Raw genomic sequence first — 12,620 nt, 5'->3', positions numbered from 1 at the left:
AGTGCCCCCGCATGTCCCTCAGGGGATATGTGCTCCCGGCGATATTTCTTCAATACTGGGTTTGAAGAGGTATTGGCGATGGCCTGACGCCTGTACACCATAGGTTGTACCACTGTTTTTTCTTGCCTTGGCTGAATAGCCGAAGGTCCATGACTTCTTCCTACTGTCTTAGATGGAACTCTCAAAGATGGGTCCTTCATGTAAGGAGTAGAACCTGAGGCTGAACGCTGAAACGCAGCAACCCCCTTGGCCTCTAGATACTCCCTAGCATCTGTCTCCATCATGCGACAGTGGGAGGAATGTTATCTCATGGACGGACTACCAGCTTCCAGTTCATCTTCCTCCTTGGCTCACTAACAGCTGGCTGCTTTCCCTTAGAAGGTGGCCTGGAAAGCTCTGGCCGAGGTGGCCGGCTGGTTCCTGAACGACCTTTTTGAGACTTTCCCTTGAGCGGCTCAACAGCCTCTCCTCCTGGGCATCTGAAAGAACAACATGTTGTTCTTAATTTGCTCTTCCATAACAGCGGTCATCCTGGTCTGGAAGTCATTTAAGACAGTCTCCAGATGACCAGCCGTTACTGGACGATCAAGATTCTCCTGGATGACAGGGGTCCCACTTCTTCCGTCAAGATGAACGGCAGCATGGTGCATGTCCCGTCATCGGGGTGGCCTCTCGTCATCCACTATATCCTCTACTTGAATTCAAAAACTTCTATTCCTAGCAATGTTTGATGAGTGACAATCAGTCATTGTTGCGTCTCCCCACAGACGGCACCAAATGTTACGTAGTATGAAACTAGTAATTTAATACAATAACTCCCAACTTCAGGTTCTTAATATGGAGACTCGTGCAATAATGATTGGATTCGAATCCCGATACTGAGCTCCGACTAGCAACCTGCAAAAAAAGGGACCCACCCTGGAGGTTTGGGTGGTATTTCCCCCTCCGGTGCTTAAGTCAGATATCAGGGATATGAAGGAACTTTTGAGAGAGAAAGTGAGAGAGAGAGAGAATTTATGGCAGAATAACAGTACTATGCTCTGAAAAACGTACCTTTCCCCTGATTTCAAGGACTATTTATACTGTTTGAAATGACTGTTGTACCTTGATGTCACCCTAATTTGGGAGCATCTTATTGGCTAAGCAATAAAATGGTGACACGTGGCAGGTACTGATTGGTCAGTACACCTCACCTTTATGCAGGGATATAAGCTGCTTTAGCTGGGCCTAAGTATAGATTTGGGCCATAAGAGTGGTTTTAGTACATCTTTTTCCTCAGAAAAGTGTATTTTAGCCCACATAATTTTCTGACCCATGTACTTTACCTTCATAAACATGCGCCACATGTAAAGCTAAGATTAAGCCACGTGTCATCTTGGTAGCCTTTGATTTTCAGGCTACAACACCTCCCATAGAAAAGCTCTTGCAATTTGTATAATCTTCAACAGCACACCTTTAGGCAACATAAAGATCTGTGACCAATATGTATGAATACTCAACAATAAAGAGTTGATAAGAACATTTCTGGCAGCATAAGAAAGATTTTGAGCAGCCCAACACAAAATTCTTCTCATAATTCTATCAACTAGAAAATCACAATCTGCTATTGTGAGTCTCTTTGAGGTAATAGGCACCCCTAAATATCTAAAAGGAAACTGACCTTTTGTAAACCCAGAGACCTTAATTATCCTTTGCTGAATCTCCTCAGTCACATTCCCAAAATAAATTGCACTTTTATCCTTATTTGCCTGTAACCCTGAAGCTTTGTAGAATGTTTTCACAACTCTAATTAACAACATCAGAGATCTGACTTCACCCTTGCAAAACATCATGAGATCATCAGCAAATACAAGATGAGTGATCTTAAGGCCAGAACATCTATAATGAAATCCAATGTCCTCCCTTCTACTCATTTTTATCAGGATCCTTGTAAAATACTCCATCACCAATACAAATAACAAAAGAGAGACATGATCACCTTGTCTTAACCCTTTGTTTCCTTTAAAGAAACCAAACATCCCACCATTCAGGCTAATAGAGAATGAAGGAGAAGACACACAAGTCATAATCCACTCACATAACTGAATTGGAAATTTAAGCTTCTTGAGTAGGGATTTTAAAAACTTCCAACTTACTGAGTCATATGCTTTCCTTAGATCTACTTTTAAGGTACACCTAGCAGGTTGACTCTTCCTTTTATATTGATTCAATATATCCTGACAAATCAATATATTATGCATTATACACCTCTTCTCTACAAACGCACTTTGAGTTGTATTAATGAGCCTAGGCAACACTACTTTCAGACTAGTACACAGTAACTTAGAAATTACCTTGTACAGGACATTGCAGCAGGCTATAGGTCTGAATTGAGTGACATCCTCAGGTTGCTCCACCTTTGGGATCAGACACAAATTTGTAGCATTAATCTGCTTGAGAAGTTTTCCAGTTCCAAAGAAGTCCAGAACTGCATCTATAATATCATTCCCCACAACTCCCCAGGCTTCCTTAAAGAAACCACTAGAATATCCATCTGGCCCAGCTGATTTGTTATGGTCAATGTCAAAAAGAGCAGCCTTCACATCAGCTGCAGTGAAAGGAGCACATAGTGCAATGGAACAGCCCGTTTTCCCGAGCTGCTAGGTAAATACACTTAAGATCCACTAATCACAATCAATGCTTAATAAGCCTCGAAATAAACATTTACTCGCAGCGGAAACATAACCTAGAAAACGATCTTGGACCTGTGGGGCATTGGCCCACAAAACAAAATCCTTTATATAAGACTTCGAGTACACCAATATCTCGACTAGTATTCCCAAATATTGTATACAACGAAATATAAATATCTAATCTCAAATACACTATCTAGATACAAACTCAATCCTTTACAAAACGTAATCCTATTCTTGCTCCACTTCCATTCCCGAGCTCTTGACACCAAACCTGCAAATTCAGGGAGAAATATAAAACAAACAAAATTCCAAAATGAGTGGAAAACTCGTAACCTTTACTTCAGCCCGTTATAAACATTTTATGTCTCAAATCATTTTCATTTCGTAATGACGCTGGCATAGCTCACTCTCTTAAACAAATCAGTGGCAAGTACAAGCTTTGGACAAAAGGACAAATACTGCCTCCAAGCTGCGCTATGGAGTCCAACAACACTACCCCCAAAGTTCGCAATGGAGCGTAGCCGACCTGTACCAGGTCAAAAGAGTAACCATCCTCCACTCATACCTTGCACACTTACTATTTTCAGTTCATAAACTAAGCCAGCAAAACATTTGCATATTCATATTCATCGAATAACATTTCGAGAATCAACTCACAACATGACATTCATAACTATGGCCATAATACGAACTTATTTATCGAAAACAGAACACAAATATTCACACACACACACACACAAGGACATGAGTAAAAGATTTTACTGAACATAAAAGTTACCTGAATCGCAATCCAAATCCAACAACACCTTCAATAATCTTCATCTCCAAATGATTCAATTCCATAATCATTCTCCAACAATTTACCTCATAACAATAACAATAATTAGTAACTATTCTCAAACTAATCTCAACTACCAACTAAAACCATAACCAATTCTAATCAAGAAATTATTAACCTTCAGCATCCTCATTCCATAATCCTCAAATCATAATTCTAAATTATAGATTTGAACTAACTAAACTTAACTCTTGCCAAACTAATTCAACAGCATCTCTTCTTTTATAAACCAACACAACTACAACACCAACAATAGCACAACGACAACAAAAACAGCCACCACAACGACTCCACAACTACAACAACTCCACCACCAACAACAACCAATAACAACAACAATAAACAACAACTTCAACTCAACACCACCACTACAATAATCCTAACAACAACAGAACAATACCAACAACAACAACACACTGCCACGACCACAACAACGCATACCACCAACAACAACAAAACAATAACCAACATGACTACTCCTATAATTCAATACAACAACCTTAACAACAGCACATCAACGACAACAGCTTGGAATTAATTTACAAATAGAAAATCAGGAAACAAAAAGGAAAAAGGTATATTATACCTCTGCTCTTGAAGCAGGGGAGACCACGACAAAGGGAGGAACTTTCCTCCGGTAGCGGCGGAGATCACCGACCACGATGAACAGCAGCCCGACGACCGTCGTCCACTGACGAACAGAAGCAGACCCACAAATATCGACGAACAGAGAGGGGGGTTTTGAGTATTCGAAGCCGACTGAGCACCGGCGAGAAGAGGAGAACAACTGCAACAAAAGCTAGGTTCAGGCGACAACACCGCCGGCGTAAAACCACCGGTACCGACGCACGAAAAGAAATAACGAGAAGAGAGAGAAACAGGGCTGCGACAAACAACAGCGAATCTCCGGCGAGCTGAAAACGGCCAACGACGGCGCGGGTTTGCCGGGGTTTCACGGGGTTTTGGGGTTTTTTTCAATTGGGGTTTGAGGTTTTCCAGTGAGAACAGAGGACACGGGAGAGAGAGAAAGGAAATGAGATGGGTTTGGGTTTTGGATTTTCCTTTGGTTTTATTGCTTAGTGGACCGATATAAGGAGGAAATTTGGAGTTTATCCTCCAAAACAAACCGACAACATTAAAGGATGGGAACCCGACTTCGGTTTTCTATTTGGGCCAAATACCACTCAACTTAGTCGCACATAAGACTCAAAATAATTTTAATAATAATAATTTTATAAACTTGAGTAAATATATTACAAACACGACAAATAAAATTCATACTTCGCAACTCAAATAAAATAAGAAATTTCCGAAACGTAATTAACTTAATAAATATAATTAATATTTAATAAACGCGCTTAAAAACAGGGCTATTACATGCAACTTGCTGAGCTTCAGACACCACAGTTCCCTATGCAATTATTGTGTTACGCACATAAGCTTCAGCGTCACTTTCAGTCCCCAACAGCCCTTCATAGTACTTGAGAAAAGCCTCCTCAATCTCCTTGGGACCTTCTCTCCACATCCCATCACTATCTTTTATCCTCAATACTTGAGTCTGCTTCCTTCGAAAATATGCAGAGTTATCATCTCCTCCCTTAATCCATTCATGCTTAATTTTCTATTTGAGCAAACTCATTCTTGCAAAATTGATCTCCTCATATTCCTTCCTTGCTCTCTCCTCCTGTTGATGAAGGACAACATTATGGGGCTTAGCATAGATAGCTTCCTGAATGCCAGTAAGCTTATTCAGAGCAAACATGACATCAGTCTCTATATTAGCAAACCTTTTCTTGTGTAATGTTCTGAGAGGTCCTTTTAATGCCTTCAGTTTACACACTACTCTATACATGGCCACACCAGTCATAGAGCATTGCCAAGAAGTTTGCACAATGTTCATAAACTCCTCAGCCTTACCCCACATGTTATAAAATTTAAAGGACTTGGCTCTACCCCTCACAGCAGCTTCAATGTGAACAATACAAGGGCAGTGATCAGATATGTTTTCAGGAAAAATACACAGCAACAGCCTCCTTAAAAACATCACTCCACATGTCATTACAAAGAACTCTATCAATCTTAGAAAACACACGACTCTCTTCCTCCTCCTTATTCGACCAGGTAAAGAATGGGCCACTAGATACATGATCAGATAACTTACAATCTCTGACACACTGCCTAAAACTTGCAATCTATTCTAGGGTAATGGTAGACCCTAATCTCTCTCCCATGTTAAGCACATTGTTAAAGTCACCTAGAACCACCCCAGCACCTCTAATTGAGTAGCTAATCTGACATAAAGCATCCCAGAGATTCTCTCTACCACTTGTATCATTCAAACCATAAACTATACTCACCTCAAATTGTTTCCCAGTAGCCTTGCGAACAACCTCACAGTGAATAAACTGGGAGCCAGATTGTAATAGCCTATTTTAAGTGCGTTTAATTAAATATTAATTATATTTATTAAGTTAATTGTGTGTCGTATTTCTTATTTTATTTGCGTTGGAATATGATTTTCATTTGTCGCGTTTGTAATATATTTATATATTTGATTTTGAAAAGTTATCATTTTTGTTATTTAATTGATATTTTGGTTTTCAATCATATAAAATTTATTTAAGTAGCATTTATTCAAAATATGAAACTGAATTGTTGCGTTTTATTAAGTTGGGTCGATTTTCGTTTCATTTAGCTCCCTTTGTCGGTTTGGGAGATAAGACCCAAAACCCACCCCAATTACTTCTTTTTCTCTCTCGAATCTTCTATTCACTCACAACCCAAACAAACCCCAAACCCATTTTCTCCCTCATCCTCCCCGTGAAACCCCAACTCCCAATCGTGCCTATCTCTCCTCTGTCGTTGCTTCGCCGGTGTTCCCCAAGCTCGCCGGAGCTTTACTATGCTGTTGTTCCCCCCCAAACACGGTGCTGATGCTCTAATTCCTTCGCATCTCTCTCTCTCTCCTCTGTTCTCTTCGTCTTTGCTACTGTTGTTGCTGTGAGTTGTTGCTCGATAAACAGTCGCTGGAATCTTGTCGCGCTGCTGTGGTTCGTGGGCGGTGGTGTTGCCCTTGTTCGTTTTTGTTGCGTTGTTGCTGATTTCTCTCTCCCCTCTGCCCTCTGTTCTTCGCTGCTCACAAGAGCAGAGGTACTAACTTCTTTTTACCTCTCTTTTAAATGGGTTTGTTCTAATTGAAGTTTATAATTTCCTTACTATGTTGATTATGCGAATAGTTATGTTGAACTAATGTTGTTTATCTAAATTAAAAACCCAAGGGTATTGTTGATATGTTGTTATTGTGGTAGATTGCCAGTGGTGTTGTTGTTGTGTTATTGTTGCTGTGTTGTATTGTTATTGTTGCTGTTGGTTGTTGCTGTTCGATGTTGCTGATGGTTGTTTTTGTTAGTTGTTGTTGTTCTACACCTCGGTTGTAAATGCTCTTCTTGGTTGTGGTGGTTTGTTCTGTGTTTTCATTGTTCAAATAATATTGTTGGGTCTAACATCAGTTGTAGGGTCATGATTCTATAATTTATATACTTTTATCTCGGAATTTTATTTTATTATATTATTAATTTTCTAAAAGAGTACTCATTATGTGTTAATTAGCAATTGGTTCATAAACTAAATTATAGTATTATCTTATGTAATGGTGGTTTATGAGTTTTAGAGGATAAAATATTTAGTAATAAGTAGGAAAAAGAACTATGAATTGTTAATCGTGAATGTCTTAAACTTGGTAATATAATGTTAATGTTTTAATTTTAACCAAAATGATTTTCTTGTCAATTATGACTCTAAGAAGGCGAGTAATCAGATGAAAGTCTATATTATTAATGTGCATTCATGAGTAATTAGTTTCGAAGAGGGGTAGATAATATGACTAGAGACTTCATATGAACCTATATGGGGGAATAGTGTCACTATAGTGTTTAAGTGCATCAATTTAGTTAGTAATATCACAAGAAGTCGAAGAAATGTAACCAATTACTATTGTTTATTAGAAGATTACTGGAGTTAGTTTACCTTGTTATGGATTAGACGATTCCTGAGGATGTGTTCAATAAATGATTTTAGTTTAATGAATATAGATGGAATAATATGGTAAAGTTGTATTGTTTAATTGGTTCTCATAGAGCCAAGTCAATACTTGAGATTACTCAAGTATAAGTTTATGAATTACATCAATGTAGCCTCGGTTATATGGTTGCATAATCTAATTGGAATAAGATATATTCGTTTTATATGATTATTAATGTGGTGTTTTACCATGATTAATGATTTGTAATTGGAGTACCTATTAGTTAAGAATACAATTGATTAATGGTTATCATCTATAAGGATAATTGGAAGTGGACATACGAGATAATATTTCCCTTAAATGATTAATTTAATCAACCATTGTTTCATGAATCTTGAGTGAAATTTATGTTAACTCTCCTTAGTTAATTCTATGAGAGAGACCTATATATTGTGAGTGTTGTTGGGACTTGATAACTAATGTTATTGACGAGATGAGTATAGATTGATGTTTATGGAAAGGAAAATTAGTATGAACTATCCATATGCAAAAGCATGTAACAATTGGAGTTGGCTTAGTAACTCTCGTTAGTTAATCCTAACTGAGAGACTTTTGTCATTGTGATGAATATGCTGCTGAATATGATTGTGGTTATGAGTTTTATAATTGGAAATTGAGTTGAATGTAAATGCGTAAATGTAGTAAACTCGAAATATGTATGAAGGTACTATGGTAAATGAGTATAGTTCTCTAAAGTAAAGTCGGTTCGTGTGGTTGGCTGTTCAAAAGATGATAAGAATTACTAATATTATTGGATGAGTTATATGAATGATCTGATTGAGTTAAGAACGATAATCGAAAGGAATCAAAAAGGGGAAAGTAGCCTCGTCTGAGTCGACGGATGAGGTGACATGAACAGTGCCCCATGGACAGTGAACCTTGGGGGCCCCACAGGGAAACCTACCCATTGATCTGTGGGGCGATAATCGGGCAAAATATCAGGTAATGTGAAACCTGTGGATGGATGATGAAATCAGCGGAAAAATGTACTCTGGACTAGTCGCGGTTATTGGCCAAAAGTAAAGTGAATGGTTGGGTGACGACCCCCACTGTCGGAGTGTAAGCTTTGTCTCCTCCACCGCGTTCTCTTTCCCCTGGTTAAAAGGAATGTTATTTCAAAGTATGAAAGTTATATCGATAATGGATGCCCGATAAGAAATCGTATCGTGGTAAGTTGTTTCGATATCGGATTCCATATAAGGAATCATATCAGGTAAGTAATAAATGTTTATTCAGTAGATGAATATGAATATTGATATTGGTTTCCTGATAAGGAGAAATATCATGGTAAGTGACACTAATGTTAGATTCCCGATAAGGAATCGTATCTTGTTATGTGGATTCCCGATAAGGAATTGTATCTCGTTATTGGATTCCCTATAAGGAATTATTATGATGGAAGTTGTTATGTCATTTATTGCCTGATAAGGGTTTGTGTAAGACAGTATAAAGGAATGATTGATAGAGTATGAAAGCATAAGTGTGAATTTCCATTAAGAAGTCGACTAAAGGAAATGGAGATATTATTTATATCAAAGTTGGTGACCTCAAATTCCTAATATGGAATCATGGAAAGTTTAAAGGTTGATTAAATGAAAATATATGAAACATGTTATTGTTGGGAGTCACCTTATTATGTTTGTTACCATGTGATTGATGATGTATTATGAAATGTGGAATTGGAAATGTAATATGTATGTTCAACAAGAATGTTGCTGCTAAGCATGCTATGATTGGTATGATTGTTGAACTTGTGTTAATTGTGTGAGAGTCGTTTTCAAGTAAAAGTCACCAAAGCATTTGTTAAGCTTATTTACGGGTTAGTACTCAGCTTTGTTGATGTGTATGTTGTTTTGTCATTTCTGTGGCATGTCACTTGGTGGGTGGCAGTATCTTAAATGTTTCAGGATGAAGCCGTGGGTTAATCTTCTGCAAGTTGAAGCTGATACGAGATGGTGTATTATTATAGTTGCTATCGAAGTGAGGACGCTTGACTTTGTAATAGTTAATCGTTTATTTTCTATATTTTATTTCTCCATCTAAGAATCGTTAGCTAGTGTTCCTGATTCTCTGATTGGTTGTTGCTCCGCGAAAGCGTTGAGGTTGTTGAACTTGGAGTATTTTATTTATTGAAATTTCAAACAGGTTTAAATTATTTCTTGCTTTAGCGTTGTCTTATTTTCAAAGGAAATTTTGCCGGATTTTCTGTAGAAATTTATGAGAATAGAGTTTGAGAATCAGGGCATTGTTGTAATAGTTAATTAGTTTGAATAGAGTTAGGAATTGAGTTCCACGCTCTTCGATGTAGTTCGGTGAGTGTGATGGTAATAGTCCGGGTTATCTCGACTAGAGTCTCTTTCGCTGTGCTTAATCCTCTGTAAGTTGGTCGGGAATATTCGGGATGTTACACAAATCCACACACATTCACCACAAATATGTGAGGCGGCCAAATCAAACAGATTCTACCTCCACTATGATACTGATAGTTAGTAACAATAGACCAGCCACTACAAACCTTAGGGTAAACCTTAGGAAAATCCTAGCTTTCACCCTAGATTCCAAGAGACCAAACAATCCCACTTGATGATGAGACAAAAACCATTTAAAATCATTATGCTTTGCTGGACTGTTAAGGCCCCTGACATTCCACACTCCAATTTTATCCATTTGGAGGAACCAGCAGCTCCTCACCCTGCATCAAGTTTACATCAGTACCTCTAGCACCAGCCTCATGGCCTGAAGTGCCAGCTTCTGTACTCACCTGGCCCTGGATATCAACTCTAGTTTGAACATCCACTTGCTTGTCACCCTGATTACCAGCCATCATAGCCTGCTCAATATTTTCTTTCTGCTTAATAGTAGGTTGTGCCCCAGCTTCAGTCTTAGCAGGTTTACTTGCACCTACAATCTTGTTCTTCTCCACCCATACTTGCCTAGGCTTCACTTTCTTCAACGCAAGTTCATACTTCTTTTTCCTACATTCCTCCACAGTGTGTCCAATGCTCCCACAATCACCACAAAATGTTGGTCTACACTCATACACAACCTTCTGGGTGACACTCACCCCCTTCTCATTCATAAACCTTCTCTCTTCAGGAAAACAACAGTCCAGATGAACTTCAACTAAGATTCGTGCAAATTCCAATATGTCTTTCTGGGCTATAGCTCGGTCAGTTCTTATTGGCTTCCCAATAAGGCTAGTAATCTTATTCAAAGCAGAAGGACCCCAATACTACAAAGGTAATCCAGGCAATCTCACCCAGGTGGGAACTACCTTCACTTCCTCAGCCATAAGATCCAACTTAGGTGACCAGTTCTTCACAATTACTGGCTTCCTATCATATAAGATAGGTCCATCATCTACAGCTTTTTGTTTCCCTTCCATGGACCTGAATCTCACTACAAAAACTCCATTACTCCCCATTGCAATCCGATCAATACCAAATTTTCCCCACACTCGTCTAATGAATCCATTTATAATTCTAAATGGAGGTTTGATACCTAGAACATAGCAAACAACAGCTGATTCCTAGAAAACTATCTCATCCTTCACATCATCCTCAGTTATGATCACCTCATTAACAGCTAGACTAGGATTATTACTCACCGGAATCTCCAGATTAAGTCCTTCCTCTCTAATCGTCTCAAATAAACTAGTACGTCATGATTGAGGATTACCTGTATTGCTCACTAACTGTTGCATTGGATGGGGGGAAGGATTCACCACATTCCCAGGCGTTGGCCTCAATGGAGTATGTATTGATTCAATCCACTTATCCATCTGTTGTCTTACAGCCTCAGCATTCTAACTATCCATCATCGACGCATTCAAATTCGCAGATGCCACTGAATCATTATCATTCTCGTCTTACGACGTCCAACTCAATGAAGCATTGTCCTGTATATCATAATTATCATTTACATTCACCTTCTTCTTTACATCCCCTGATTGAGATTTCTTCACTACTTTCACAGGTTGCTTAGACTTCTGTCCTCCATTACCTTTTTTTGAACCCTTTGCCATAGCTCTAGCAAACGCCGAGGTTCAAATTTAGAACAACGAAGAACAATTTCACAATATCGCAAAAAAACTAGAGAGAAGCACGACTCTCTCTCTAGACTCTCATCTTTTCAAAAAAAAATTCGTGTATGTTTCCTGCTCATGATTTCTTTTTTTTAATACCATGTGAACGTAAATGGACAATTTATTTACTTCTTTTTTGTTTCTTTGCAGCAATATACTTATTGAGCGAATCTCTTCCCGTGCATTTTTGCATGGTCCAAAACTAGTTAGTTCTATTATATATAAAGCTAATTAAATTTGCTTAGCTGTCATGTGGGGCAAGGCCATGAAATCCTATGTATCAATAAATCATGATTTTTTTTTGCCAAGTGTACAAAGCCTAAGTAATGGACAATTGGCACAATGAAATTCGAAATGGGAGAGAATCACACAAGATCGTCCAAGATTAGAGTTAATTGGCGTGATTTTAGGTAATTGATGACCCTAATTAGGTGATTTTTTTCTTCAATTCTTTATGTACATAAATCACACTTTTTTTTTTGCTATGTAAGTGAGAATATATATATATATATATGTATATATATATATATATGTATATATATATATATATATATATGTATATATATATATATATATATATATGTGTATATATATATATATATATGTGTGTATATATATATATATATATATATATATATATATATATATATATATATATATGTGTGTGTGTATATATATATATATCACATATATATATATATATACATACATAATATATATATATACACACACACATATATATATATATATATATATATATATATATATATATATATATATGTGTGTGTGTATATATATATATATATATATATATAACACACACATATATATATATATATATATATATATATATATATATATATATATATATATATATATATATATATATATATATATATATATATATATATATATATTACCAAACAACAATACAACCTAAAC

The 12,620-nt window shown here is 37.3% G+C and overlaps 2 protein-coding genes across 2 annotated transcripts; both read right to left on the bottom strand.

Moving 5' to 3' along the window:
• Nucleotides 1-307: 307 nt before the first annotated feature.
• Nucleotides 308-5,038, bottom strand: LOC104908413 (uncharacterized). Its single transcript, XM_010697530.2, has 5 exons — nt 4,949-5,038; nt 2,893-2,946; nt 2,334-2,636; nt 1,402-2,216; nt 308-479 (listed from the first exon to the last, which is right to left on the bottom strand). Exons 1-5 carry the CDS (start codon nt 5,036-5,038, stop codon nt 308-310), a joined length of 1,434 nt encoding a protein of 477 aa, XP_010695832.2.
• A 5,215-nt stretch (nt 5,039-10,253) lies between these two features.
• Nucleotides 10,254-11,618, bottom strand: LOC104908412 (uncharacterized). The gene is made up of 4 exons (XM_048647055.1): nt 11,517-11,618; nt 11,273-11,399; nt 10,869-11,095; nt 10,254-10,826 (listed from the first exon to the last, which is right to left on the bottom strand). The coding sequence occupies exons 1-4, from the start codon at nt 11,616-11,618 to the stop codon at nt 10,254-10,256; spliced, it is 1,029 nt and encodes a 342-aa protein (XP_048503012.1).
• Between the last annotated feature and the right edge of the window lie 1,002 nt (nt 11,619-12,620).

Source organism: Beta vulgaris, chromosome 6, assembly GCF_026745355.1.
Source record: "Beta vulgaris subsp. vulgaris cultivar EL10 chromosome 6, EL10.2, whole genome shotgun sequence".
Classification (NCBI taxonomy): domain Eukaryota; kingdom Viridiplantae; phylum Streptophyta; class Magnoliopsida; order Caryophyllales; family Amaranthaceae; genus Beta; species Beta vulgaris.
This window is presented reverse-complemented; position numbering and strand designations above follow the sequence as displayed.